A 27,211-nucleotide genomic window follows, 5' to 3' on the forward strand; every position below is an offset into this window, starting at 1 on the left:
GCCCTGCGCAGGCATGGGGGGACCCCCCTGTCCCTGGGGTGAAACCCACCCTAGGAGCGGGGAGACCCTCACCTTGCTCCGAGGCGGGGTCGCTGGCTTGTGCTGTGCCCAGGGCCTTGGGGGACGGCGGGTCCTCATCGTCGGGGTTGCAGCAGGTGGGGTAGGCATCCAGCGTGATGATGGGGCTGGGGGTGGGCGGCTGGTCCCCCATGCCGGCTCCCAGCTGTGCCGGGGCCAGGGCGAGAGGCAGGTACAGCACGCTGGGTTTTTTGGGCACCGGCGGCGGCACCTTGGCCTTCCTCCGCTCCCCCTCGCCGGCACCGCTCCGCTCTGGCCGCGGTTCATCCTCCAGGCTGCCCTGCGAGAGCCGCCGTGGTCCTGCCGGGGTCAGGGGCGAGGGGAGCTCCCCCGGACCCCTCCTCAGCTCCCCTTTCCGCAGCACCACGAAGCCGTCCTGTGGAAGCCCCTTCTCCTTGGTGGCAGCGCCCGGCGGGGACGTGGGGGACAGCGGACCCTCCTCCCGCAGAGCTGGCGGCTTGGGCAGGATGCTCGGGGGCCGCTTGGCCAGTGGTGGCTTTTCTGCCACGGGCGGCTTCACCTTCCTCTCCGGCCCCGGGCAGGGACCACGTGCCGGCTCGTCGGCATGCTCCGGGCCGTCGGCGTTGTCCTCCGGCTCCGAGCGGCTGATGGAGCGGAGGCGGACGGAGCGCAGGTCGGACTGCGTGACCACCGGCATGATGGGCGTGATGGGGCTGGTCTTCTGGGCCAGCTTGGTGCCGAAGGTGGAGTCCGAGTGGTGCCGGCTGACCTTCGTCTTCCCCTTCAGGGAGATCTTCAGCCCCGAGAGGTCGAGGTGGGCGGGTGGCGTGAGCGGCAGGTCGAAGGACAGCCTGGACTTGGGGCTCCTCTCCATGGGGGACGTGGGGGGCAGCGAGGACTTCCTCTCGGGGACCAGCGGCCTCACCCGCACCTGGTGCGGGGAGTGCCCGAGGATGGCGGAGGTGGGGACGGTGGGGGTCGGGGTCTCCGACTGGCTGGAGTACCCGCTGGATGGAGACATCAGCCCCGTGGGCCTGCCTGGGGAGGAGGTCTTGAGGTCTGCCTCGGCGGAGAGCTGGGAGGGCGTCGTGGCCCTGGAGACGGAGGGGGAGGCGAGGGACTCGGAGCTGCCCCGTGCCTTGGCGCACTCGATGGCCGTGGTCCCTGTGGCCGTGCTCGAGCCGGAGAGGGACCGATAGGGATCGCCGGCCTTCCAGTCCGTGAGGTGCCACTGGTGGGGGGCGGCCGTGCCGTCGGGCTCCCTCCCCACGCTCCCCTGGGGGTCAGCGTGCACCAGCCGGTGGCCCTGGGGCTCCGGTGGGATGCAGAGGCTCTTGGGTCGCTGATCCTTGGGCAGCGCCAAGCCGGGTCCCGGGGCACCATCCTGCCCCTCTTTAATCAGAGAGACGCTGCGCGTGGGCGGCGAAGGCTTCTTCTTCGCCTTCTTGAGGGAGATGCTCTTGGAGCGCCGCCGCCGCTGGCCCTCCTGCTCCAGCCCCAGGGAGACGTTGTCGGTGCTGGTGCTGCCCTCGGAGCTGGCGCTGGGGTAGCCCAGGGCGTAGTTGGCGCTGCCCCGCCGGGTCTCGGCGTACGCGATGTCCACGGAGCAGAGGGAGCCCGAGTCGGTGGGAACCGACAGCGACCGCTCGCGGAACCGGCACCCTGCCCGCTCCACCTCCAGCCGCGCCGGCTCCGCCGCTGGCTCCGGCTCCTCTCGGCTTCCCGGCAAGAAGTTCACCTTGGCTTCTCGGCCCTCGCACCTCTGGCCACCCCCGGAGGTGGGGGGGGACTCAGGCACCGTGCCGGAGAAGGAGCCGGGCCCGTTGCTGCCCACACGCTCCTCCATGGCAATGAAGAAGGAGGCGGCGGCGGCGGCGGGCGAGCCCGGGCTGGGCGAGGGGCTGGAGCCCCCCGGCGAGGTGCAGGCGGGCCCCTTGCCCTGGCCGGCGGCGGGGCTGGGGGGGCTCGCGTAGCCTAGGGTGCTCCAGGGTGCGGGGAAGGGGGTGCCCTGCGGCCCGTTGCAGGCGCTGGCGGAGGCGGTGGCCGCACCGTCCACGGCGGCGGGCGGCTGGCAGCAGCGGGCCCCGAGGTCGCTGAAGGTCTTCCTCAGCGGGGCGGAGAGGGGCTGGCGGGGGCCGATCTCCTGGGGCGCCTTCCCCCCGCTCGCGGCCTCGGGCACGAAACTGCAGGAGAGGGACTCGGCGATGGGCGCGCGCGCGTTGAACGTGGGGCCGTTGGCGCTGCCTGCGAGGAGAGACACGGCGCCGGGTGAGCATCGTCCCGCTTCGCGCTCTGCCGGCGGGTCGGCGGCACGGTCCTGCCCCGCGTGCCGTGGGGCCAGGACTGGTCCCACCCCGTGGCCGATCTCTGGGGCTGCATCTCTGCCCAGGCGTGAAAGGTGCCCATGCGGACTGGGGGGGATACCCTCTTACCAGATGCTGTCCTACCCCCTGTACTGGTGTGGCCGTAACCCAGCTGGGGACAGCCCATGGCCTGCGTTAACCCTCCAGCTTGGGATCTGTTAGCTGGGATGTGCCACGGACAACTGAGCAGCCATGGCAGGAGTCTCTGTCCACAGGGATATCGGCTCCACAGCGACCACAGTGCTGCCCCAATGCTGCCCTGTGTGGGGACACAGATGGGGACCAGGAAGAGCGGAGCAAGGCATCGCCGCCCGGGTCGGGGAGGGATGCGATGGCTCACAGTGCCACCTCATCTCAGAACAGCCTGGATGGGGAAGGACCTGGGGACCCCGCTCAGAGCACAGCCAGGATGCTGAAGGCTGCAGTGGCTTGAGGTCTGACCATCTCCAAGGGAGGAGCTGTGACAACCTTTTGGAGGTTTGACCACCGTCATGGTGAAAAACCTTCCTCCTACCCAGTGACGATTCCCCCTGGTGCAGCTGGCACCACGGCTTCTCCTCCTCCTGTCCCTACCTGCTTCCGAGAAGAGGCTGGCTCGGGCTTCTCTACACCTCCCATACAGGATGGCACGACAAGGCCCCCCAGCCGGGATGGCTGCTGTCCCCATGGGGTCCAACACCGGTCTGTGGCCGTGCTGGGAGTGCTGCAGGCACCCTCAGCCGCGCGAGCCGGCTCGCCAGCCCCAGCAAAGACCCAGGCTGGGTGCGTGCCCCACAGCCCCGGCACCCTGCGTGTGGAGCCTGCCCGCAGCCGCGGAGGGCGGGCACGGGGCAGGAGCTGCCGGAGCTGAGGCCAGGTGACTCCCGTCACTAGGAGAAATTTCGGTAGCCTTCCCGCCCCGTTAAGTGTGCAGGACCCCGATTTGGGGTGAAGGGGCTGTCCCCAACACCACGCCAGCCCCAGGGCCAGCCCGGCGTCACCAGCGTGCCCAGCACCTCGGTGCCCCAGGAGGGAGCAGGGCCAGTGCGGTGGCCTTTACGTCCCCGAGGCCGGGGCATCCCCGGGGAGCTCATCTGTGCCTGGGCTGGCTGTCAGCCCCCGGGGTGGCTCTGCCCACCATCAGGGCAGCTCCAGCCGGTGCCAGCCCTGCCCAGGCGCTGCCCGGGCATGGAAGTGGCTGCGCGGTTCTTGCCGTCACCTTGGTCTCGCAGGGACAGGTTAGGGAATCCGATAATGGTCCGTCTACGCCGCAGGGTGGACTTGGGGTTCATCGCGGTCTCTGTGTTAAACAGGGAGTGACGAGCACTCGCGTGCCTAGCAAAGTGCTGCCCTGTAGCCAAAACAAACAGGCTGTACGCAGCGGTGCCGGGAGGGGCTGCCGGGGTGGGGGCTCGGCCCCCCTCCATCACCGCCTGTGCCCTGGGTGTCCCCCGGCCTGGGGTGGTGACTGCAGGCAGGAGCCTGGGATGGCAGGAGGGTGGTGAGCCATGCGGGGTGATCTGCGGGGGAGATGGAGGCACGGCGGGCACTGCCGGCCGGTGGGAAGATGGGGATGCTGCAGATGGAGATGGGATGCATGGAAAGCTGTGGAGACCGGCCCTGCTCTGTGTGACAGGCTCTGGTCTGTGTTGGTGAGGCCGGATCCTGCACCACTGGTCTTTGTCATTAATGGGACCAGCGGTGCTGAGCCACACTGGGGACATGGACATGAGAAACAGAGCGCAGGGAGAGGGACCAACGTGGTCATGGCACGTCTCTCCCTGGGTGAGAGGGAGAAGGAGTGAAGAGCCATCACATGGAGGGAAAGAGTGCAAAGACATCTTTGGCCTTCGGAAGGTGCACCTTGCTCAGCCATTGGCCCCAGGCTCCCAGCTGGGGGCAGAGCGTGGCACTCGAGTCTGCAAGGACTGGGCAGGACCATGCTGCTGGGAGCTGCAGCCCCAAGAGGATGGACGGACAGACGGACAGACAGGTGAGACAGGCTGGGCACGTGGCGAGAGCCAAGGTGACAACAGAACCGGCTGGCTGGGCAGCACAGCAGAAACAAGAGACTGGATGGCGGCATCGCCGGTGGATCGGACGCACAAAGTTGTGGATGACAGGAGAGATGGCTGGAATGACAGACGCCAGCGTGGCCCTGCTGTCCCCTGCTCTGCCCCCGGTGCCCGCCTGGCCCGCGGGGACACAGGCTCACAACCCCAGCCCCCCTTCCCACCGTCCCGCACCCCGCCGCAGTCAGATGCTGGGGCACATCTTTGCCCGCACCCCGCATCCTCCCCTCCGGTGCCGGCTCGGCGCCGGGGCTGCCTCTCGCACCTCTCCCCCCGCCGCGCCATGGGGTTGCTGCCCTACCCGAGACATTGATGGGGACGATGTTGGTTTGGATGGAGCAGGACTGGTGCCACTGCTTCTCCTCCACGGTGGGCAGGGGGAAGGCCCTGGTCCAGGCTGGCTGCTTGTCCGGGCTGGTGGGGAGGCTCAGGGAGGCGTCGGGCGGCCGAGCACCAAGGGCAGTCGTGCTGGCGATCTCCTCTTCGGTTGCTCGCCGGCTCGGGGGCTGCGGGGGGAAAGGCACGTGACCCACCGAAGGGACAAGGGTGGGACACAAATGCCCCCCCTCCCCAGCCCTGCTGCCTGAGCGGCCGCACCAACCCCTCTCCTCCGGGCAATGCTGGGGCTGTGCCGCCCTGCCCTGCCACCCTGGCACTCACCATAAGCACGAACTCAAGGCGTTTGGCAGGCGGGGGTCGAGGAGACGGCTCGGGGGGGGTGTCGGGGGGCAGGTGACTGGCGGCACGGAAAGTCTGCCCAGTGACCCTGCTCTCGGCGTACTGCTCCTCATACTCCTCTGCAAGAGAAACGGCGCCTGGGACCCTGTTTCAGCCGCCGGCTGGGGGTGAAAGCTTTGCTCCCGGGGCAAGAGGAACACAAAGGCATGGGCGGCTGTCCCCAGCTGGCTGTCCCCGGGCTGGGTTGGCATCCCCACTCAACACAGGCAGCTCAGGAGGTGGGGAAGGGAGACCCCAAGTCGGAATGCCAGGGCTGGGGGGGGAGTTGAGGCAGCGCTGAGACCCCAGCAGCCCACCCTGCTCCTCCCAGGGGTCTGCCTGGGGAGGCAGTGGGTCCCATGGGGAAGCAGAGCCCCGCCAGGGACAGGCAGGAGGGAACTCAGTGTCTCCCCATCCTGTAATTGTTGAGCTAATTAATGCTGGTCGTTATGGCCTGGCGGAAACCAGGTCTGCTCAGGCTGACTTAATGAGATTACAAGCTGGGGGAAGGCCGGGCTGCTGATCTAATCGATGCCTGCAACGCATCCGAGCCGAGGCCACGTGACGGCTTGGTTAAGAAATTGGAAAGAAACAAAATCAACGGCCACACTGATCCGGTTAGACAGATCGCCGGCTGGGTCCCCAAGGCCCTCGTGGGCAGAACCGCGCCGCGGTGGGACTGGCGGGCGCCCCAGCGGCTGGTCTTGGCCCCAGTTCCTTTGCCGCTGGCAGCAGTGACTTGGGAGCAGAGATCAGAGAGGGGCTGCTGGAGACTGGGACCCCCCTCCCCGGGACCCGACTTCTACAGCTTGGCGAGGTCTGAGGAGCGGCTCGGACACGTGCACGTGGGAGATGACCTCGCTGTTTGCATGGCAGTCGTGTAGCCAAGGCAGCACCCATCCCTGCCACCCTCGCCCAGCCCGCCGCCGGCCCCTCTTGCCCCGCTACCTTGCAGCAAGCTCTGGAGGTTGAGCTGGGCCTCCTGGTGCAGCTGCTCCATGCCCGGCGGGCGCCCGGCTGCCAGAAAGACATTCACCGGCTGCTGCCATGACAGCTTGGTGTGGGCAGCTTTCTTGCTCTCGAGGTCCAGGTTAGAGGTGGCTGCGAGCGGAAGGGAGCAGAGTGAGAGGGAGGCAGGCGGGCGGCTTCCCTGCGAGGGCTGCCGCGGGCTGCCGGCTGACGCCACACCGGCACAGCACGCTCATCCTGTCTTAGGTCTCTCCAGGAATGCAGGGACTGGGATGTGGCTACGTCCCACCCTGGCAAAGCCACCCAGGCAGGCTGCTGCCGGGTGGGACCAGACCCCATCGTCGGCACCGCTGCTGCTCCGGGGGCTGGACACCGTCCCCGCGGGCTGCCAGAACAAGCCAGGAAGGGAGCAGGGTGAAATTGGGGAAGGAAGCAAGCCCTGTTGCCCCGGGTGACTGCCCGGCTGCTCCTGGGTGCAGGAAACGCCCCATGCTCCGGTGAAGCAACCTCCTGGCTGGAGAAGAGCAGAAGTTGCAACTGAAAAGGAGGGAGCGAAGGGGACATGGTGCCTTTCATCACACTGGTTTCAGCCTGCTTGGCGAGGTTAACGCGCCCTGCCCCGGCGGTGGATGCCCCGCAAAGGTCTCCTGGGAAGGAAACTTCTGCAGGCATGGGCCAGGCACTCGCCCAGACCCTCTGAAACACCCATATGGGTGGAAAAGTCCCCAGGAGAAGGATTTGGGCTCGCCAGGGAGCTGGGCGTGCTGGGAGCTGAAGCGGGGCTCCGGCAAACAGGCTTTGCCATGGGAAACCCTGCAGCCCCGGCACCTCCGCTCCGGAGCAGCGCTGGCCCCGAGCGGATGTGGGTTTCCTACCCAGCACGGTTTTGCACCGAAGCCAAGGGAGTCCCGCTGCCAGCATGCTGCCGGTTGAGCGCATCCAAGCCCCAATCCAGGCAGTGGAGGCAAAGAGTGGGTTTGTGAGCTTTAAGCACAGGGCTCGTGGATGACCAGGGTCTTATCCCTGGGGATTTGGGGCTAATTCTTCTCCAGCTGCCCCTGGTGTGGGCGGAGGGATGGCCACTGTTGACACCAGGCGCTGCGCGAGGTCCTGTACCCAGTGTCACTCACCGGGCTGGGTGTCACCCCTGGGGACCAGGGCCTGACATCCTTTCACCCCATCTGGTAGCTGGGATGCTCCTGCTCAGCAGCCAGCACCGCTTCACCCACCTGGCCAGGGGCATGCACATCCCAAGTTTGACTCACATTTTGCAGGGAAGAGAGGCAAGCACAGGGTGCCAAGGGCTGAGGGCTTTCCAATGGCGCTGGGGCTGCAGGCAGGCTCTGCCTGCGTGCCCGTCCCCATCCCCATCGGTCGAGGCGCTCCTATTACCAGTGTGACAAACACTTCCCCTCTGCCACCTGCAGCATGTGGGGCCACGGGGTGCCCGTCCCCAGCGAGCACGCCACCGCCCCAGCTGCCAAAACGCAGCCACCTCTGGCCGCGGCACCCTGCCTCATGCCAGACCCCAGCCGAGATAGCGACGGCAATCCTGCTTGCCTGGGTGAAGGGTAATGGTCCCAAAATGGGGCTGGGCTCCCCAGCACGTGCCATGTCCCCCTCCTCCTGCAGCATTCGGTCAGCCATGCCCCGGCTCACCCGGCACTGCATCCCGAGCATCACCTCTGCTGCCCGCAGGTGCAGTCCTGCCCACGGGTGCCATCCTGCCTGTGGGTGCCATCCTGCCCACCCCTCCCCCCAGCACCGGCTGATCGAGCGGCAGAGCCTGCACAACGCCCAGCACCCGAAAGCAAGGTGCCACGTCCCTAGCCTAGTTACTTTTATAATTTGTGTTACCATAACGACATGCCTTAACATCAGGCTTTCCCCCCCCCCCCTTTTTTTTTTTCCCTTTCTCCTTTAAATAATTTGACTCGTTTCCATATCAACCAAGAAGTGTCGGGGCGTGTGTGCGTGTGAACCACGCTGAGGCTTCGCCCGGCTGCAGAGCCCTGTGCCAGAGGGCAGGGCTGTGCAGCTGGCGACAAAGTTTTCCCTGCTGCGGGTGAAGGCAGCCCCCTTTTCTCACGCAGGGACGTGGCTTTTCCTCCTCTCGCCTCCCAGTTTGGTGCCTGCCAGGTGACGATGCCCAGAGGGGCCGGGGGGGAGTCCTGGCAGAAGGAGCCCCATGCCCTGGCCTCTGGCTCACCCCGTGTGCCCAGTCGTCCCCTGGGGATGGGAGCCCGGGCACGGTCGGGGCATCTCCCCAAAAACCTGACCTCCAGGGCCGCAGGAAGGGAGCTGGGGGGCCAGGGACCACACGTTCACCTCCGTAGACCCCAGCCCCCCAACCCGCTCTCTTTGGCGAGGTGGGGCTTCGCTGCCACCCCCTCCATTTCCGAGCGCGCCCCAAGGGTGGGCCCCACACCCCACCTCGCTGCACCCCTCTTTGGCTCGGTGGGTGCCAATGCTCCTTGCCTTCTGCCCACACATGCCACCCCCCCACACAGCCGGCAACAGCTACACGGTGTCCCCCCAGGACTCGGGGACACCCCCAAAGCACAGCCCCCTGCTACCCCCCCTCCCCCCCCACCTCCCCAAGCCTCCTGGTGCCAGCATCCTGCCGGGGGGGGGAAGCCCCCTGCCGCCCTCCCCGGAGCCGCAGTACGGGAGCTTACCTCCGTGGCCTCGGCCCCGCTGCCGGGGCACCCCCGGGCACCCAACCCGTGGGCTCCAACCACGCGGGCAAACCGCAGCGCCGAAACCCGGGGCCGCCCAGGGGCGAAGCGGAAGCGTGCCCAGGCAGCTGGCGGGGGGGGGGGCCCAGCACCCTGCCCTGCCCACGCACGCTGCAGGCAGGGAAGAGAGGGCAGCGTGGCCAGCCATGGTTGGGCAATCGAGGAAAGGGCAGTGCGGGGCTGCCGAGGGGGGGTCCCTGCCATACGGGGCTTTCCACCCTTCGCAGAGACGCGCTCCTTTGGGAATGGGAGCGAGCTGGCGCGGTCCTGAGCTGACGCAGGCAGCGGCGCGGGCATTGCCGAGGCGCCGGTGGGGCTGGTTTCATCCTCCCGGCAGAAGCAGCAGCTGAGGAGGAGAAGGGGTGGGAAAGGGCGGACGAGCCAAGCATCCCTTCAGCGGCCCAGGCACCCCAAACCCGTGCCCTGAGGGGCTGCACCCTGCTTGCGCTACCCTACGTGCAAGAGCGAGTGTAACACCCTGATGTTTTGGCTTTTGCTGCTTGGGAGCAGTCGTTCAGAGGGTTTTTTGGGCACAGCTCCGGCAGCAGCTCACGGCCCAGCATCACGTGGCGGCTCTGCGATGCGGTGCGAGGAGCCAGCAGCCCAGCTTGTGGCGGGGGCTGATAAAGCAGCACTGCTGCCAGTGCTCCCCAGGGCCGGGCTGTATTCGGAAGCAGCCTGGTGCAGGCTCGCTGCAAGAGCGGGTTTGGGATGTCCGTGCAAGCCACGGCTGCCACCCGCATCCGTAGGGCTCGGGATGACCCAGCCGAGCCAGAACACGTGGCGGGAGGACACGGTGGATGGCGGGAATGGTGCAGCCGGAGCGGAGCCTGCTGCCCTTGGCGGTGACCCTCCTGCCAAGCTTATCGGTGACAGGCTCGAAATACAAAATGCCTCTGAGGGGGCCCTCACCCTGTGGCAAATGCCTGCGGGAGGCAAAGGGTGTCTTGGGAGAGCAGAGCCAGAGGACTGGCTCCATCCCATGCATCCCCAGCACTCTTGACCTGAGCCTGGCCAGCCTCGCTGCTGGGGGGAAACTGAGGCACGGCTGGTGGAGAGGCTCGCCCCGCACGCAGCTGGCCCCAGCTCCCTGCTGGTGTCAGTCCCCACTCCCTGCCCCAGGGTTTGGGGAGGGGAGCAGGCAGCAGACCCAGCTCTGTCCGCAGACAGGCGCAGGCATGGGCAGAGGTGTTACCGACAGGCGGCTGGAGGCCAGGGCTGCCGGAGGCTGCTCCCCGCGTGTCCCCGTGTCTCCCAGGGGGTCTGTCCCCTCTCAGAGCTGCAGGCTGGCGGCAGCGAGCTCTGCTCCTCGCCCTGGGGCTGGAAGCAGGGGCAGCGCTGGCAGGGAGGGCCATGGCACCTGGGACGGTCCCTGCTGGGCTGCCCCAGGCAGGGGTCTGAGCCAGCACCATCAGCCGCAGCGGGCGCTGCTACTTCTCTAACAGCTTGCAGAGTCTTACTGAGCGCGAGCGAGTGTTCAGGCTTGGGATGCTGCGGCCACTGTGGGGGTATAAGGACTGGGGCTGAAGCCAAGGGGAGCTTGCTCCAAGAGGTGCTGAGCTTCACTCTCTCCTGGGAGAAAAGCATCCCTGCAGGATCCCCAACCGCAGAGCACAGAATACCTGCCCTCCGCCAGCATCTCCCCGAGTCACCCCCACTCCACGCCAGCATCCCTATTTACCTACTGCCCAGGCATCCCGAATCCACAGGGAGATATTCGACAGAGCCATCAGGAGTTGTTTCAGTTCAGGCCGAAGCTCCCATGAGACGATGCCTCTTGCTCAAGCTTGCCGCCAAACTTTTCCTTCTCAAGCTCGCTCCAAGTGAGCGGGAAGCGCCGGCAATGCAGTCGGTGCTGCTCGGCCCCTCGCTGTCGATGCAGAGGTACCACAGGAGTGATGTAACGGCAGCAGCAGGCGATGCACCATTAGCAGAGCAGCCATGGCAACGGGTAGGCACAGCGGCAAGCCAGCCGCCGCCGCCAGTCCTAGCACACCGGAGGATGAGGACTGCGAACTTGGAGGCCGAGACTGATTCCGACAGCAACCCAAACCCCACCGGCAGGAGCCGACGCGCCGCAGTGCCGGCAACATATGCCACCGGCTTCGAGCAAGTGCCCCGGCCCACCGCCGGCACCGCGACTGCTCGCTCCCGGCGCGTGCGGCTTGATGACATTCCCTGTGGTACAGAGCCAAAGCGCACGCTGCTCTGCGACGAGCAGAGAGGAAGAGAAAAGAGCAAACAGCGGGAGCTGGCAGTGGCCGCAGAAAGCACCTCCTGTCCCAAGCTCACCCCCCGCTGAACTCGGACCCGCCAGTCCAGCTGTCCTGCTGGGATGCGGAGCGGCATCCGTGTGTACGGCAGCTCCGGGGCCGGATGCCCACCCAGGTCCGAACGACGTCCCAAAGCAACACCCCACTGAACATCCACACACCCAATGCCATGAGGGAGCGTTGCTCACCAGGCAGACCTGCCCACCTTGCCGCAAGCACTTGCTGCACGTGGGCTGGAGCGTGCCCAAGATGAGCCCTTGTTGGGACGGCTGACATACTGTGCCCTGCCCAAATCCGGACCCTCCCCGGGGTCTGGATTCCTGCCGTCTTGCAGGCACAGCTCAGAGCCCTCAGCGAGGCAGAGCCATCCTTACAGACACTTGACCTGCTGGTGGTTGAGGCCAGAGGGGCTGGAAGCTTTTTAGGGGGGTGCCCACGCCAGGACTCCGATGTTGCCCTGCACAGCATGTCTGCGTGCTCCTGTGCAGGTGCCCAGCAGGACCGTCGGGTGTTGAAGAATATAACACCACCCTGCTACACCGAATCTGCCGGAGGCTCTCGGCTCTTCTCGTTCTCCCGGTTTAACATGCAATCAGCTGATTTTTGTACTGACAGGAGATAACGGCACTGCAGAAGCTGCTGGCAGGGGTGGTGGGTTTGGCAGCTGTGAGGGTCACTCAGCTCGTGGGAGAAGGGTGGATTATATGAGAGGTTTCTATTAAAACCACTAGCAGCAAAACAGTCAATAATGTCACTGTACGTCAGTAGGGCTCGAGGGTTAACGGTGTGCTCGGGCGCTCTGCCTGCCTGGCCCTGTGATGAGACCCCGTAAAACAGATGAAAGCCCTCCTTCTCCAGCCAGTTCCCAAGTGATCCATCACCTTCGCCTCATGCCTTGCAAAGGGCAGGACCAGAGGGGACGCGTGTGCTCCCCACGGATGGTGTCAGCCACGACCCCATACAGGCAGGCCACGGGAGCCTCCCGCGGTGGGGTGCCCAGCTGCGGTGGGAGCAGGGTGACAGGGGAACAGCTGGCGCTGGCTGGTCAAAGTCCCCGCCAGCTGCAGCACCGCTGGCTCGGTGACTGCCCTTGAGCCTGGGCGGCAGCTGGGGGCCACCGGTGAAAAGCTGCGCTGGGTACGTTTGGCTCCGGCAACGCGAGCCGGGAGTTTTGGCAGGCAGGGGAGGTGCGTGTGCTGCGGGGAGGACTTGGCCGGCGAGCCCGGCACAGGAGGAGCCCCGGCGTGCCATCCGCCTTTGCTGCGGGGATGGGAACCGCCCGCGGCCGCGCTCGCAGCGGGGCTTGGCCCGGTACCGCAGCCGGCCAAGATGAACTCACGCCGCTCCCTGCCAAGGGACCGAGAGCCACAGCTCCCGAGGACGGAGCAGCAGCCCCGGTACTGGTGGGGGCTGCTCTGGGCTTGGCCGTGGGTGCTCTCATCACCCTGCCTTTGCCACCCCAGAGCCTGGCCGGACCGAGGTCCCTGCAGCAAGCCATCAGCCACGGGCGGCAGGATCAGACCCCTCGGAGCCCTTCTCCCAGCCCCGCCGTGGCTCCCTAGCAGCCTGGCTTCCTCCTCCTATCGCAAGCCTCGCTCTCACGCGCTTCCCAGCCAAAAAACCGGGCACGAGCCTTTCCCGAGAGCCTCAGGAAACCCGGCAGGGCAACCTGCCAGCCCCAGCTGCTCCTTGGCACCCCGGCACAGCGTGGCCACGCACCGTGGCCAAGGGCACCCCCAGGCACGGGGTGGCCAAGGCCAGCCGCCTGCTAGCCTTCCGCTGGTGATGTCCCCAGCCTGGCTGGGACTGCTCAGCCGTGCGCGGATGCTCGGGGCTGTGCTCGCAGCTCTCCCAGGCGGGCCGGCTGCCTGTGCCGGAGAGGCTGCAGCCCCTTGCCGGGCAGGGGTGCTTCCAGGAAAGCGCCGTTTCCCCTGTGCCCGGCTGGTTTTACACTCCGCAGGGCCGGGACAATGCGAGGAAGTCGCCTGAGAGGGGAACGCGGCCAGGCCCCAGGACAAAGGGGCCCGAGACGTGAAATCAGCCACAGCAGGAGCGACGGCGAGGGCAGTGAGAGCAGCGAGGGCCCCGGCCGGCTGCAACGTTTGTGTCGACCCACGGTCCCGCAGTCCCCGCTCCTGCCGCCACCAGCAAGCGAGAGCCGCCAGGAGGGTACAGCGTCACGGGGCCGGGCAGGATCCATCCCAGCGGGGCTCAGCCCCAGCCTGAGGAGTGGTCGGTGGGGCGTGCGGGCGGGGGCTCTCTGTGCTTCTCTTGCTTTGAGAGCAAGGCCACCCCAACGGGCTGGGGAATGGCAGCAAGGATTTAGAAGGGCAGGGGATACACCACAGTCAAGGCCAGGCTGGGAAAGGCGGGACAAGACCCGCGCTGCCGGGCGGCACCGACCGCGCCGTGGCTATTGCACGGCCTCCGGAGATGAGAGCCCGTGCCCGACAGCTCACCCCGACCCGGGCTCTTGCCCTGCAGAGCGAGCGGCGCCCGCAAACTCCACCACCCTCGCTGCCCGCTCCTCTTGGAGGGGGCTGCCCCGCCGCCTGCCCCTGCCCGCGCTGCCTGCCTTACCTCCCCGGTGCCAGGGTGCCAGGAGCCACTCCGCCTTGGCCATGGCTGTGGGCGCAGGTGGGAGGCTGCTCGCTCCTGCGCCCGGGAGCCCTTGCTTCGAAAAGAGGCCGAGGAGAGAAGTGAGCTTCCTCCGCCTTCGGCCAGCTCCAGCCCGGGGGGGAGAGGAAGCGACCAGGAACTGGCTGTTTGAGTCAGCGCCACAACCCATTGTCCCGGCCCCGGCCCCTCTTCCTTCCCTGCCACCGGCCCGGGGGAGGGACGGCGGAGGGGCCGTGGGTTTGCGCAGCCCATCCTCCGTCCACCCACCCCCTGACGGCGGTTCGCCCGGGGGTCCTGCAAAGGCGGCGGGTCGAGGTGGAGGGGCTCGTCCCTTTCTCCGTGCATCCCTGCTGCAGTGCCTGGAGAGGGGACGGGGTCCTGGGGGCCACGGCAGGGACAGGCTGGGCTGCCCCCCCCCGGGGCTGAGCAGAGTCATGGAGCCAAAACATCTCCCAGCCACGGCTGGAGCAGCAACCGGCACCATCTAAAAGCTGCGCGTGACCTGGGGGGACACCAACGCACGCTGGCTCATCCCCCCAGCAGAGCACGGCTGCACCTGCGTGCCCCAGCAGCCTTCGGCATCCTCACCTGGGAAGCAGCACCCTGGAGCCTGCCGCTGCCTCCCGACTGGGTCGAGCTGCTCTCCCCCTCCAGCCTCCCAACACATAGGAGCTAAAAAAAGCAGGGGGCCTTTCTGAATTCACCTGACTCTGCCCTGGAAGCTGCAAGAGACCCCAGAGCTTCCTCTTGCTTTGGCTCCTCCCAAAAGCCTCGAGCAAAGGCTCCGTGGGGACCACTTTCCCAGCGCCCCAGGGGTTTGTAAAGCTGAGCCTGGTTTTCCCGGATGACAGAGGCCCTGGGGAGCCAGGACTGCAGCAGAGATGGGAATGCAGCCCCAAGCCCTGGCTTACTTCGGGAAGTGGCTTTAGGGCCACGGGGACAGCGTGGGGAGCACGTGGCTTGCCAGGGGCTGGTACCATCCACCCCCGTGCGACACCACAGACCCAAATGATGGGGTGGGTAAAGGACGGCAGATACCAGCAGGGTTCATTTTCCCGCTGGCAACCCAGGCAGCACTTGCATGTGGCTCTGACAGACGGGGGGACAAGGAGACCTGCCGCAATGGCTGGTGCTTCTTCTGGGACCCCGTCCTGCAGTTATAGTGCCAGCCGAGGACAGACGCAATAACTGGAGAGCTGCCTCCCAGCTCCACCAGACTACTGGGCACAGAGACCTGCAAACTCATCACATAAGTTCCAGCAGCCTACAAGCATGCTGCCTTCTCCGATGAGCCCTTCCAAACACCACCAGGCTCACAAGCAAGCAGCCTGGGCTCAGGAGCGGCCTGCTCAGCTCTTCCGATGAGCGAGGAAGGGGCGCAGGGGGATGCGAGCCCCCACCAGAGTTAGATGAGCATCAAAGACGCATATTGGCCAAGCGGGCAGAGCTAAGGTTCACATGCCCCAGATTCATCCAGCCTTTCCCAGCCCATCGAGACACGAGGAAGGCTGGATTTTAATTATCAGGGATGCCAGCGTTAAAGACCCCTCCGTGCGCTGCCCTGCGCTCGGGGCAGAAGAACGATCCTGCCTGAGATGAGCCGAGGATCCTGCCTGAGATGAGCCGAGGTACCTCCTGGTACCGCGGGTCCCTGCCCTCCTCTCCCAGCTGGCGGGCGTCCTACCCTGCCAGCAACCCAGACCCACCGCAGGGCTGCTTCTTATCAAGTTTCAGCTCCCTCCCCTCGGCAGATAAGCTCCAGCCTGGACCCGCCGCCGCCTCTCCTCAAGGAAGCCTGCGTGTAGCTGCTCAGGAATGCCCAAGCCATTGAGGTCCCAGCAGCCTGGAGCCTAAACAGCCCGGGAGCATCCAAGTATTCACCCCAGCTTCACACCCAAGATGAGTTTCGAGCTGTCCAGTGGCAAATCCCGTTCCTCCCTGCTCCCAGCAGCCAGGCACAGCTCTGTCGTCTCCCCAGGGGAGGCCAGGCACCTGAGGAAGATCTGCCAGAGATCTCCAGGCTGGCAGGGAGGCATGCCCTGAGCCCGAGGACAGAGATGAACCAGCTTCAGCGCAAAGGCTGGCCTCGCAAACCCCCCTTGGGCCCTTCCTGGCAGCGCTGAGAAGGTGATTTGCAGCTCCCAAGAATCCCTTTGATGATGCAGAAGCATGATTAGCTCCCGTCCCCCTCCGAGCCGCACCGGACAGTTGCAGGGGTGGGAGAGGCAGGCAGGGAGCAGGCCAGCATCCCGTGGCCCCCTCCGAGTCCAGCAGTCCCACCACTGCCCACCTCCTGTGCCCCGTGAGTTAGGAGCCAAGGGCCACGTGCTGGGTACCGACCGGCACAGCATCCTTCATCCCTCAGGACCCGCCAGATCAGCACCCCTCCTGATCCCCCATGCAACCTGAAGCTCTTTTGCCCTGTTTCAGTCCTTTGCAACCATTGCTACAACGGTGGCTGCGAAATTAGAGAGAGACAGGCTGTACTTCCACCCCCTCTGCCCGCTAATTATTAAGCTGTGACAGTCACTTGGGTTGTGACAATCACTCCCCATTTTCTTGCAGCTTCTAAGCTATTTTCCTGAGGTCTCTCCCAGGGCTGGCAGCTCCCTGCCACTGCCCGCACTGCCACGTCCCGGCTCTCGAGCCAGCGGCCAGCCAAAGGGCAGTGGGTGCGGGAGCTGGGGCCAGCAGAGTCCGGCACGCTGTGCTCCAGGGCACACACGGGGAAACAGACCTCAGACAGGGCCCTGAGCCAGGAGCCGTGGCAGACCCCAGCCTCTCCGGTCTTCTGGCATTTCCAGGAGCTGGGCTGGGTCGGGAAGGGGAGCCAGAGTCCCTGGTGTCTGGAAAGGGTTGCTGAACTGCCTGGGCCAGCCAGGTGGGGACAAAGGAGTGTCCGGACAGGTCCTGCTTGTTCGACCCAGCTTTTTCAGAGGGCACCTGCACTCAGCTGCCCGCTCCTGGCTCAGAGTGAGCCCTATGCTCGCCCTGCTCCCCCCAAATGACCCCTGCAGATTTGCAGGGCTTTCTGCCTTCCTTAGAAAATTTGTGGTATGAGGTCCCTCAGAGACACCCACTACCTTCACGATCGGTGGGAAAAGGGAACTGGGGGAGCCGTGCAGGCACAGGCTCCCTGCCTCAGCAGGACTCACGTCTAGGGCCAGCAAGTGCAAGGGCTCCCTGCTGCCCAGGGCTGGCTCCCCACTGCCCGTGGCTGGCTCCCTGCACCTCAGGGCTGGCTCCCCACGGTTGGAGCTGGCTGCCCACGGTTGGGGGCTGGCTCCCCGCTGCCTGAGGCTGGCTCTCTGCACCTTGGGGCTTGCTCCCCACGGTTGGAGCTGGCTGCCCACCGTTGGGGCTGGCTCTACACTGCCTGGGGCTGGCTCCCTGCACCTTGGGGCTGGCTCCACGCACCTCGGGGCTTGCTCCCCATGGTTGGAGCTGACTGCCCACGGTTGGGGCTGGCTCCCCGCTGCCTGGGGCTGGCTCCCTGCTGCCTGGGGCTGGCTCCCTGCACCTCGGGGCTTGCTCCCCATGGTTGGAGCTGGCTCCCCGCTGCCTGGGGCTGGCTCCCCGCTGCCTGGGGCTGGCTCCCTGCACCTCGGGGCTTGCTCCCCATGGTTGGAGCTGGCTCCCCGCTGCCTGGGGCTGGCTCCCCGCTGCCCGGGGCTGGCTCCCTGCAGCTCGGGGTGTGGGTCAGCACCTGCTCCACGCACCGGAGGACGGTGGTGGGCCCCACCGCGAGCCCCATCCCTCGCCGTCCCTGCCAGCGAGGCCAAGCCTCAGCTGGAGGTGACCTCTCCCCGTGTCCTCCAAGCGACCCAAAGGGGACGGGCAGCCTGGGGCTTGGGGGGGGGGGGGGGGGGGGGGGGGGGCCGCCGCGGCAGAGGCCGAGCCTCCCCCTCCCCTGCCGCTGCCGCCGGCTCCATCCCGTCCGGCGGGGGCAGCGCGGGGAGCGGCTCCGGTCCCGGTCGCGGTCCGGGTCCCGTCCCCGGTCCCGCCCCGTCCCGTCCCCCGGTACCTGTTGCTGAGCGCATCCTGCCCCGCCGCTGGCTGCGCGGCGCCTTCCGCTGCGCGTTGCCCATCCTCCGCCGCGGCTCGCCCGGCCCAGGTGGTCAGAGCGCCGCCGCCCCCGGGCCGCTCCCCGCCGGCTCCATGCCTCCCCCGCCGCCGGGCCCGCCGCGCCGCGCCGCCCCGCCGCGCCGAGCGGGGAGGAGGAGCCGCCGGGCCGGGCCGGGCCGGGCCGGCCCAGCCGGGCCGCAGCGCATCGCACCGCACCGCACCGGGCGGCCCCCCCCCCGCCGCATCGGCCGCCGGCCCGACCGCCCCCTCGGAGCCCGCCCGCCGCGCCGGGGCCGCCGAGCGGGCGCCCAATGGCGGCTGCTGCGGGGGACGGACGGGGGCAGCGGGGCCCGGCGGGCGGGCGGGCGGGCGGCCGGGGGCGGCGCGGGGCTGGGCAGCCCCCCCGGGCGATGGGGCTGGGGGCGGGCACCGGGACTGGGCAGGCCTCTGGGGTGATGGGGCTGGGGGGGGTCCTGGGGCTGGGCAGCTCCCAGGGGTGATGGGGCTGGGGGAGTCCTGGGGCTGGGCAGCCCCCTGGGGTGATGGGGCTGGGGGGGGGCATCCTGGGGCTGGGCAGCCCCCTGGGGTGATGGGGCTGGGGGGGGTCCTGGGGCTGGGCAGCTCCCTGGGGTGATGGGGCTGGGGGAGTCCTGGGGCTGGGCAGCCCCCTGGGGTGATGGGGCTCGGGGGGGGGGCGTCCTGGGGCTGGGCAGCCCCCTGGGGTGATGGGGCTGGGGGTGGGTGGGGGGCATGGGGCTCTGCAGCCCCCACAGGGTGGTGGGACTGGGGGGAGGTCCTGGGGCTGGCCCTGTGGGGTGGGAGGCTGAGCAGGGGGTGGATGGAGGCAAAAGGGCAGGGAGCATGGCAGCTCCGAAAGCAGCTTGAGCCGTGCGCTGGTGCAGTGGGAGACAGGAGGATGTGGGGTGAGCTCTTGGGGCTGGCATCCTGTGGGGGGAGCCTCTGTGAGAGCCATGGGACACTGCAAGAGCCAGGCCTGTGGGCAATGGGGTCTCTGGTAGGAGAAAGGGGGGTGTCTCTGGCTGCCAGCACCTCCAGGGGCCCCATCCCTGGCACTGAGCATCCTGGGCAGTACTGCATCTGCACAAGGCTGAGCTACACTCAGGGACCCCCCCCAAGAGGGCTGCACGCCTGGATCAACTATTGCCCTTGAGCTTCTTCTTCCCCCGGCCCAAACCTCACCACATCCCACTGATGGGGAAAAAAACACTCCCAGGTCAGGGGAAACTTGCTCGATGTGCCCTGGCCTCCAGCAAGCGAGCAGCCCTTTGCACCCAGGAGCCAGAGGTACTTGGTGATGGCTCAGCCCAGCTGCTCACTCCGTCCCAGGCCGGAGCATCCCTTACATGCCGAAGCTCAGCAGCCGCGTAGCGACAGAAAGGACCAGAAAGCGCTGGGAGGTTGTTATGGAAACAGCCACAAATTGGATCAGTACTTGGCGCAAGGAGCGGTTTGTGTGACTGATGTGGGAGCAGGTGGGTGTGACAGCCGCAGCGGTGCGGGGGCCCCACGGTGGCACCCCCGGCTCCCGCAGCCCTGTGCCGTGCCCCCGTGCCGGGGCAGAGCTGCAGCAGCGCCTCAGCCTGCGGGGACAGCCCACAGTGGGGCTGTGGCAGGAGCTGTGGGCAGCGCAGGCGTACTCCCACCTCACCCTGGCCTCTGCGCACTCTCTGGGAAGACGAAGGACCGAGGCGAGCCTGGGGTGGTTTGCAGAAATGCCATCGAGAAGATATTTTCCCCCAAGCCCCCAGCCAAGCCAAGGCACACTATTGTCGAGCCAGGCTGCAGCGGCACCTCTGCAAACAGCTCCACTGAGGGTTGTGGGGTCCACGATTCGACAGCACGCCTGTTTTTCCGCACCCTGTCCCAGGGAGCCAAACAAGCTACTCATCACTCTGAGCTACTCATCATCTCATCTAGGGTGAAGCCCTAGACCCCGTGTCCTCCTCCGAGCCCTGTGGGCGCATGCAGCTCGCCTGCACTTTCCCAACTGCGCGCTTCTTGCAGCCCAAGCGAGCTTCCCGCGTGCTGCGAAGCGGCTCCCGGATGGTCCTTCCCACCCGCAGCAGGGGGACACACCACAACGGGGCCTGTGAAGGCAGGAGGGTGCGAGCGGCTGAGTGCACCCCGGCATGCCCCGGCTGCCTGCTGCGGGTGGGGAGCGGGGGGAAAAGCCCGCACCGGCAGCTCCATCCAGCCCTGAGCACGGGCTTCAGCTCAGCTCCCCGTTTCCAAAGTAGCCCCTCTCCTGGCAGAGAAAGCAGCTTCTTTGAAGAAGCCGTAAACGCTCGCTAAGTGGCCGAGCTGATTATTTTCTGGCCAAGAGACCATGTTAAAAAAGAATAACCAGCGAAGCAGATGAGCTCATTGGAGAACAACGGCTCGGGGCCACGCTGTGGCTGGGGGAGCGGGGCCAGGGCTGCGCAGGGCAGCACCCGTCTCGCTCCCAGGGCTGTGTGGGACCCTGAGGGGGTCCCACGTCCCGGCGGAGTGGGTGCCGGATGGGGCACGGCCGGCGGCAGGGTCCCGGCCGAGCTGCAAGGCAGAGCCGAGCCCAGGACGCGGAGCCCCACGCCCGGCAGCCCCTCCGCTTGCCCGCCTGAAGGTGACCTCCTGCCTTCGTGCACCGCCGAGCTGCCCCGGCCAGGCCTGCCTGGCCCTGGCAGGGAATCTGCCTGCAGCGAGGGAAAAGCTGGGCTGAAACTGCCGTGCCACCTCGCGTCCCCTCCGGGTTCTGCATTCCTGGGATTCCTCCAGCGCAGCAACATATTTCCTTGCTCCGTGTCCCGGGAGCCGCGCCGGGGACTAACCCGTCCTCCCTGGGACTGGGTACTGCCGGCGGTGCCCTCCGTACTCCTGGTTTGCCCACGGCTGGAGGAGCCGGCAGCCTGGCTCCCGCCGAGCAGCCATGTCCCCAGCAGCCTGCTGGAGCCCGTCATGAAGCCACGGACAGGGTAGGCATATTGGGGGAGCGAGAGCTGCGAGGGGCTGCACCCGTGCGCCGACCCCACGCGCCCCAAGCCCCAGAGCTCGGCATCACGGTGCCCCGCGAGCTTATGGGTGTGCCATGGCCACGCTCTTCTCCAGGCTCAGGACCATGGCTCTGCCCCCCTCGCCTCCCCAGTTGCTCAGGGGAGGGAAAACACACCGTGGGCTCAGCAACGGGGTCCTCTGATGGCCACTGTGCCACCAGCACAGGACAAGCTGCAAGGCCTCTGCTTCCCACGCAAAGGTTGGGCCCAGGGGACACAGGGACCCCGGCCCTAATCACCCCAACGACCTGCACCCACATCCCCAGCCACCCAGAGCTTCCTCTGGGTCGGGAAAACTGAATGCACCCCAAAACGGCTGTGCCAGAGAACCAGCGCAGACCCAGACTGCCACCATGTGCTGTGATGCCATCATTGGTTTATCTCATTTATGAGCCCATCACGGGAGACGTGGGGTGCAAGGCGTGGCACTGGCATCTCCCCCTGCATGGCCACCAGATCCCCCAGCACCTCTGCCCACAGCGGCAGGAGGCGGGCAGCAGCACAGGGGCACGCTGGGCACTGTCCTCCCCATGGGGGTCCTGGGGATGCTCCCTGCCCCAGCCATACGGGGTGGGGAGGAAGAAGAACGACACATCCAGCCCTAGGGCTGGGCACGGGCGTGGGTGCTGCCCAGGGAGCGGAGGGCACTGTATCCCCCCCATGGGGCTCTGCCCACTGTCACCATCGGTGCATCCCGGCGCTGCGAGCCCTTGCATGACAGGCGATGAGGCGCCCAGCCAGTCCCATCCCGCCATCCTCATCGCTCAGCACGTGTGGGTAGGAGCCAGAAGGAGCCGAGCAGGCAGCTTTGCCAGCCCTGGCTGTCCGGGCAAGCCCTGGGGCTGCCCGCTGCCAGCACCCACCTTTGGAGACGGCTGCCCATCCCGTGCCGTGCCGTGCCGTGCACCCACCACGCTCCCGGCCCTTGTCCTGCGGTGCTGCCAGCCCCCTCCCTGGAGCGGGGCAGTGAGCCCAGCAGGCGGGGAGAAGGATGAAACTTCTACGTACCCAGCTCTGCCTCCTCCTCTTCCTCTTTTTGCAGGGACCGGGGCCACGGGGGACAAAGGCTGCCCCGTGCCCCACCAGCTGCTCCAAATCCCCATGGCCGCTCAAGGGGTGAGCTGGCAGCTACCCCGTCTGGGAGCGGGGGAACAGCCACGGCGCCAACTCCGCTGCTTGCTCGCTCGCTCGCTAACGCTAACTCGATCCAGGTTTGCTGGGAGAAAGGCTGGATGGAAACGCTTCTCCCACCCCAGCCCAGGCCCTTCTTAAAGATATAGCTACACGTCCCTGCTGTGGATGCCGGAGCCATGGAGACAGAGCGGGGCCGGAGCGTCCGGCCAGCCTGCCCCGCACAGCACGGCTGCTAGCTGGCATCCCTCTGGCAGGTCCCGGGAGCCGCAACGAGGGGCGCGATCGGTGGGACCCCTGGAGAGGAGATGCCAACCCACCACCCGTGCCGTCGGGCCATGCCAGCCCACGTGGCTGCCGTGGGCAGCGCCAGCCTCCCCTCTCCTGTAATTAATAGGGATCAGGCAGCCAGGTGAAGGGCTTTGCTCGGAACTCCTGCCCGGAGCAGCTCGAGCAGTCCCCCTTGCCTGTCTGTGGGGACGGGATGGCCCCACAGTGCTCCCCAAGCCTGTAGCAAGAGCACTGGGCTCAGGCACGCTCCTGGGGGGGCTTGGGGAAAGGATTTAGGAGACCATCGCCAAAGCACAGACGGGCAGCTTGTCTTGGCACAGGCTGATGGGCACCATGGGCAGCCTGGCACGACCCACCAACCTGCCCCTCGACCCACCAACCTGCCCTTCGCTGCCTGCCCAGTGCTCCTGGGTCTGCCCAGGGGCTTCCCTTAGGCACGGCCCTTCCCTGGGGCTGGAGAGTTCCTGGGGGAGCAGGGCGACGTGTGGGGCAGGCAAGCCATCCTGCCACCTGCCCCTACCTCCTGCTGTGCCTGTCCTGCAGGTCAGCAGAAACCTGGGGCCACCAGGCAGCTTTCGCCAGCGCAAATCCCCCCCAGCCTTTTGCCTGACTGACTTCTTCCAGCCGAGCGCCCTGCGCCGGGAGCCCTCGGGCTTTCCACGTAAGCATGAAACAAGCCATTCCCATGCACGCAGCATAGGCATCCACAGCCCATCCCAGCCAAACCAGGAAAAGAGGGTTTGCAAAGCCACGGGGCTGCACGGCCACATGGAGCTGGCATGGGCTGTGGCAGGGAAGGCACTGGTGCTGGCAGGGACCCTCCGACAGCCCTCGTCCCAAGGCACCTGCTGCCAATTCAGGTGTGCATTAGCCTCGCTTCATGCTCCTGCTGCCCATTCTGCTTGCTGCAGCAGAAAATCCCCGTTAGCCTTTTTCTGCCACTTCAGGAAATGATCTGGCAGCTTCTGCCTGGCTGCCAGCTCTGGCAAACAACTCCTGGGCGTACGGCCCCGTCACTCAGGCAGTGATTTGGGCACATTTGGAAAGGCTGTGTGTGCTCACAACGTGGTGCGCAAGCAGATCTGCTGTGTCCAAGATGCTGCCTGGCTGCTTGTGAGACAGCGGAGGGCAAGGATGCCAGGCAGCAAGCCTGGCGCAGCTGAAATGCGTCACATGCGTGGATGAACTGCTTGGGTGCAGGCGAACCTGGCGTGCTGGCAATGCTGCACAGAGCATGAGCTGACATGCAGCCATGAACTGCCCGCACATGGGTCATGCTTGCAGGACGAGATGGATCTGCCACCTCCAGACCAGACAGTGCAGGCAGGTCTGGAGGATTTTAAGGAGCAAACAGCTCCTTCCTACCGCCACGCATGCTTTCCTACAGCCAGACATCATCTCCAACCCTGGGCCTGGGGGGCAAAGCCTGCCAAGCAACTTGCTGGATGAACACACACTATCAACCCCTTCCCGTCAGCCGCTTTGGAGGAGCTCAGAGACCCTCGCTCCGCTCCGGCTCGCTTGGGTACCCACCAGTCAGCAGGGCCTTGTGCTTCGTCCAGCCGCAGCCCGAACCTGGGCTGCCCACAGCCCGTGGGTTTCTCTCCTAGCGTGGGTTGCAATGGGATGAGCTGGAGCATCTCAGCCTCCCGGCAGCCCTTTGCCAAAGCCATCAGCCCCAGGGCTCGCTGGGGAGCAGCCTGAAGAAGCTCAAAGCTGGCCTCACAGCACCCCCGAGGCCGGCTGCACCCCACGGCCTTCGGGGAGGCAGCCATCCAGGCCCCCCCCCCGCCTTGGCTGGGCTCCCAGCACGGCCAGGAAGGGAGCCGGTCCCACACAGGCAGCCCCTCGCAGGTGGCCCCGGCAGCCCACGCGCTGCCTGACAGCCGGGACCACCCGGGAGGCTGCCGGCTGCCAGCCGCAACCGTGGGGAGGGGGAACGCGCCGGGGGGCCGGCCGGAGCCGGGGAGCCTCTCTGTGCACCAGACAAGGGTGCACCCACTAGCTGGATCTGCAAAGAGAGATCTGCTCCCTCTGCTCGGCAGGATGCGGCCGCGTGAGAGCCCCCGGGATGGCGACGGGCAAGCCCTGCCAGGCGGGTAGGTGCCAGCAACTGCTGGGAAAAAGCCCTGGCCCCCAGTGCTGCAGGCAGGGAAGGAGCCTGGGCAGCCCCTGGTCCAGCGACGGGCTGGGGCTGGCAGCCATGGGTGCAGCAAGTGAGCTGCAAGGGACAGCAAAGGGCGCTGGAGCAGGGATCTTGCGAATGCATGGGGTTTGTCTCAGGGCTGACCCCACAGCAGCAAAGACCCCACAATTTCACTGTGCAAGGAGCAAGCGCGGCAAGACAACCCATGAGCATCTCTCCAGGCGCTGCCTTCCCCTCTCAGTGCCCTGGCAGGCAGGGGGCTGATAAGTTTGCCGTGCCTGTTGCGAGCTACAGGAACCCCTTTCCTTCGGGATTTCAGAGACCGTGAGAGCCACAGACCAGCTGAGGCTCCTCCAAGGGAAACCAGCATGGAGCACTGGCGGCGCAGATCCCGACACCCATTGCACGTGCAGGATCCCCTTGCCTCTGCAACAGGCGCATGTGTGCACGCTCAGACACATAAGCACATGCATGAGGATGGTGTTTGCCCTGCACCAGGGATGCAGGGTGCCCTGCTGTCCCCATCCTCCTGCCAAGCCACGGGGACACTGAGGCAGGATCCAAGCTCACGCTGGGGCTGCGCTGCTCAGTATGGATGCGGCTGGTGACTTGAGGTGCTGGGAAGGGAGGAAAATTGCCGCTAACAGCCATTGCCTGGTTAACTGGGGGAATTAGCTTGTTCCTCCCGGCTGCTTCGATCTGCTGTCATTAGATTAACTCTAGGAGCTAACGACCCGCTCCCAATCTCTGATCTCCGTACTGCCCACCACGCTCAGCCTCCCCCAACCACCGGGCAGCTCCACTAAAGCTCCTGGAGCTGCAACCAGCTGCCAGCCATCGCACCGTGCCAGGCTGGCATCTGCGCTGGGGGTCAGGGCTCCGGTGGAAGGGGGTCCATCACCCCGACATGCCGGCGGGTACTCACCCAGAACCGCGCACACGCCGCTGCCGGCACCCGAAGCACCAGCCTGCTCCCCCGCCAGCGGCATCTCGGTGCCCGTGGCGGGCGGCTGTCCTCACTGCCAGGCACGAGCGCAGGAGGAGGGTGGTGGAGCCCGCTGGCACGGGTGAGAAGAAGAAGAGCCGATTCTCCCTGCCAGCATACTCGGCCCCTTCAGCGCCGTGCCAGCTCTCGCTCAATCCAGGCTTTGTGCTGCCAGCGAACAGCCCCCGTGCGCGCGCAGCGGCCAGCGTGCTGCCCAGCCCCATGCCAGCGGCTGCGGGGTGCTGGGCACCACGTACCCAGGGAGCGGAGACTGTGTTGGGAGCTGGATATGAGTCCTCAAGGGACTGATGGGTTCCTAAGCAGCCAGGAGAGGTCCCTGATAGGTCCCTGTGTCACCCCCATGCCCATCAGGAGTGAAGCAGTGGGTGCCCAGCATGCACAAGAGAGCCCTTGGTGGCATTTGGGCCATGCTGAGCACTGCCAGGCACAGCCACAGCCCCCCATGGGTGGCAGCGAGGCCACAGAATGTGCCTCAGGGGGATGCACGGGGTACCCCACTGCACAGGGTTGTCAGGGTGGGGGTGCCATTGGCCTGCCTGGAGGCACAAGCTGCAGCCCTGGCACCCACAGCAGCATGTGGGGAGGCTGGCAGCCGGGCTGGGGGACAGGGTGGCATCTTCTGCCCTTGGCCACAGTGCCACGCAAGGGACAGGGCAGCATCAGCTGGGAGGTGGGGACAGTGAGGGCTGGGAGAGGGACACTGGGACACAGGGGGCTGTGGGGGAGCATGCTGGTTGCTGGGGTGCTGCGGGGTTTGGGGACAGGACTTGTTGCTGGCAGCTCGCATTGGCATCCCCTCCCCACGCCTTGGCTGCCCCCACGAGGTGTCTGAGGGCATGGGCAGGTGGGCAGCACAGAGCCAGCTGGCACCCACGGGTGCCAGAGCATTGCCAGCCAGGCACCCTGCTTGCTTTGCCAGCCCCGCTGTGCCACAGCAGCCTGGTGCTGCCAGGACTCCTGAAATCCCTGCTCGCTGGGAGCCCGGGCCTGGGCTCAGGATGTGGGGCAGGAATCTGGGGTGCCCTGAACGCCCCAGCATGTGGCCCCGTGCCCCATGCTGGGTTGTGATGGGGCACTCCATGCACTGGCCCCATGTATTTCACCCCTGGGAACAGGGGTAAGAGCCCTGGCCATGCCGCCGGATGCGTCCCAGTCCCCGGTTGACAGTGGGGAGCCTGGCCCTGGGGTGAGTGGCTCCTGCCTTTCAGTCATTACGGTCTCAAGATGACCTTTGCTGCGCTCAGGAGTGGCACCACGTGCTGTATGGATATGGTCCATCAGGTTTGCACAGTGTCTGGCATCTGCCAACTAGGAAAGTCCTACAAACAGCAAGCACTGGGGGACAAGCCGCTGGTCCACAGCAGTGCGGGTGCTTGTGGCGTCACGCCTGGGTCCAGCGCCTGGCACCACCGAGAAGCATGCTCTCGAGGTGGGACAGAGCCCTCCAGCACCTGGTCACCTGCTTTCCAAAACACAGCCCCACCAGCTACTGGTGCTTCACAAAGCACCCGGCTGAAAGAGCGCGCCCTTCTGCGAGTCAGGATGCCCCTTTGGGCGCTACCAGAAATCCAGCCAGCAAAATGACCCTCTGCTCCTCCTCGCTGCCTGCACAACCCGCACACGTGTAGTGGTCCTGCCTGCATGCTCACACCTCTTCTTGCCCCAAGCATCAAGGAGATCTCTGCAGCTGGAAAACGGGTTGCCAAAGCGAACTCCAACTCTTGCTTCCACATGGAGATGAATGCATCCTTCA

The 27,211-nt window shown here is 66.5% G+C and overlaps 1 protein-coding gene across 10 annotated transcripts in view; it reads right to left on the bottom strand.

Annotated features, from left to right (window-relative positions):
* NHSL2 (NHS like 2) overlaps positions 1–27,211 on the bottom strand; it is a 36,930-nt gene that overhangs the window by 3,736 nt on the left and 5,983 nt on the right. Inside the window, exons 1-6 of one of the 10 annotated variants that reach the window (XM_029997210.1) lie at positions 25,378–25,456; positions 6,119–6,271; positions 5,114–5,250; positions 4,755–4,959; positions 3,601–3,732; positions 73–2,283 (exon numbers count right to left, since the gene is read on the bottom strand). In XM_029997210.1, coding sequence (XP_029853070.1) covers positions 73–2,283; positions 3,601–3,732; positions 4,755–4,959; positions 5,114–5,250; positions 6,119–6,271; positions 25,378–25,441 — 2,902 coding nt within the window. In that variant the 5' untranslated portion in view covers positions 25,442–25,456. Of the gene's footprint in view, positions 1–72; positions 2,284–3,600; positions 3,733–4,754; positions 4,960–5,113; positions 5,251–6,118; positions 6,272–6,428; positions 7,724–8,817; positions 9,189–10,558; positions 10,696–13,730; positions 13,958–17,793; positions 17,926–25,377; positions 25,457–27,211 lie in introns of those variants that run through there. The other 9 variants (XM_029997209.2, XM_029997207.2, XM_029997212.2 and 6 more) reach the window with 9 other exon arrangements.

This window comes from Aquila chrysaetos, chromosome 21, assembly GCF_900496995.4.
Source record: "Aquila chrysaetos chrysaetos chromosome 21, bAquChr1.4, whole genome shotgun sequence".
In the NCBI taxonomy this organism is placed as follows: domain Eukaryota; kingdom Metazoa; phylum Chordata; class Aves; order Accipitriformes; family Accipitridae; genus Aquila; species Aquila chrysaetos.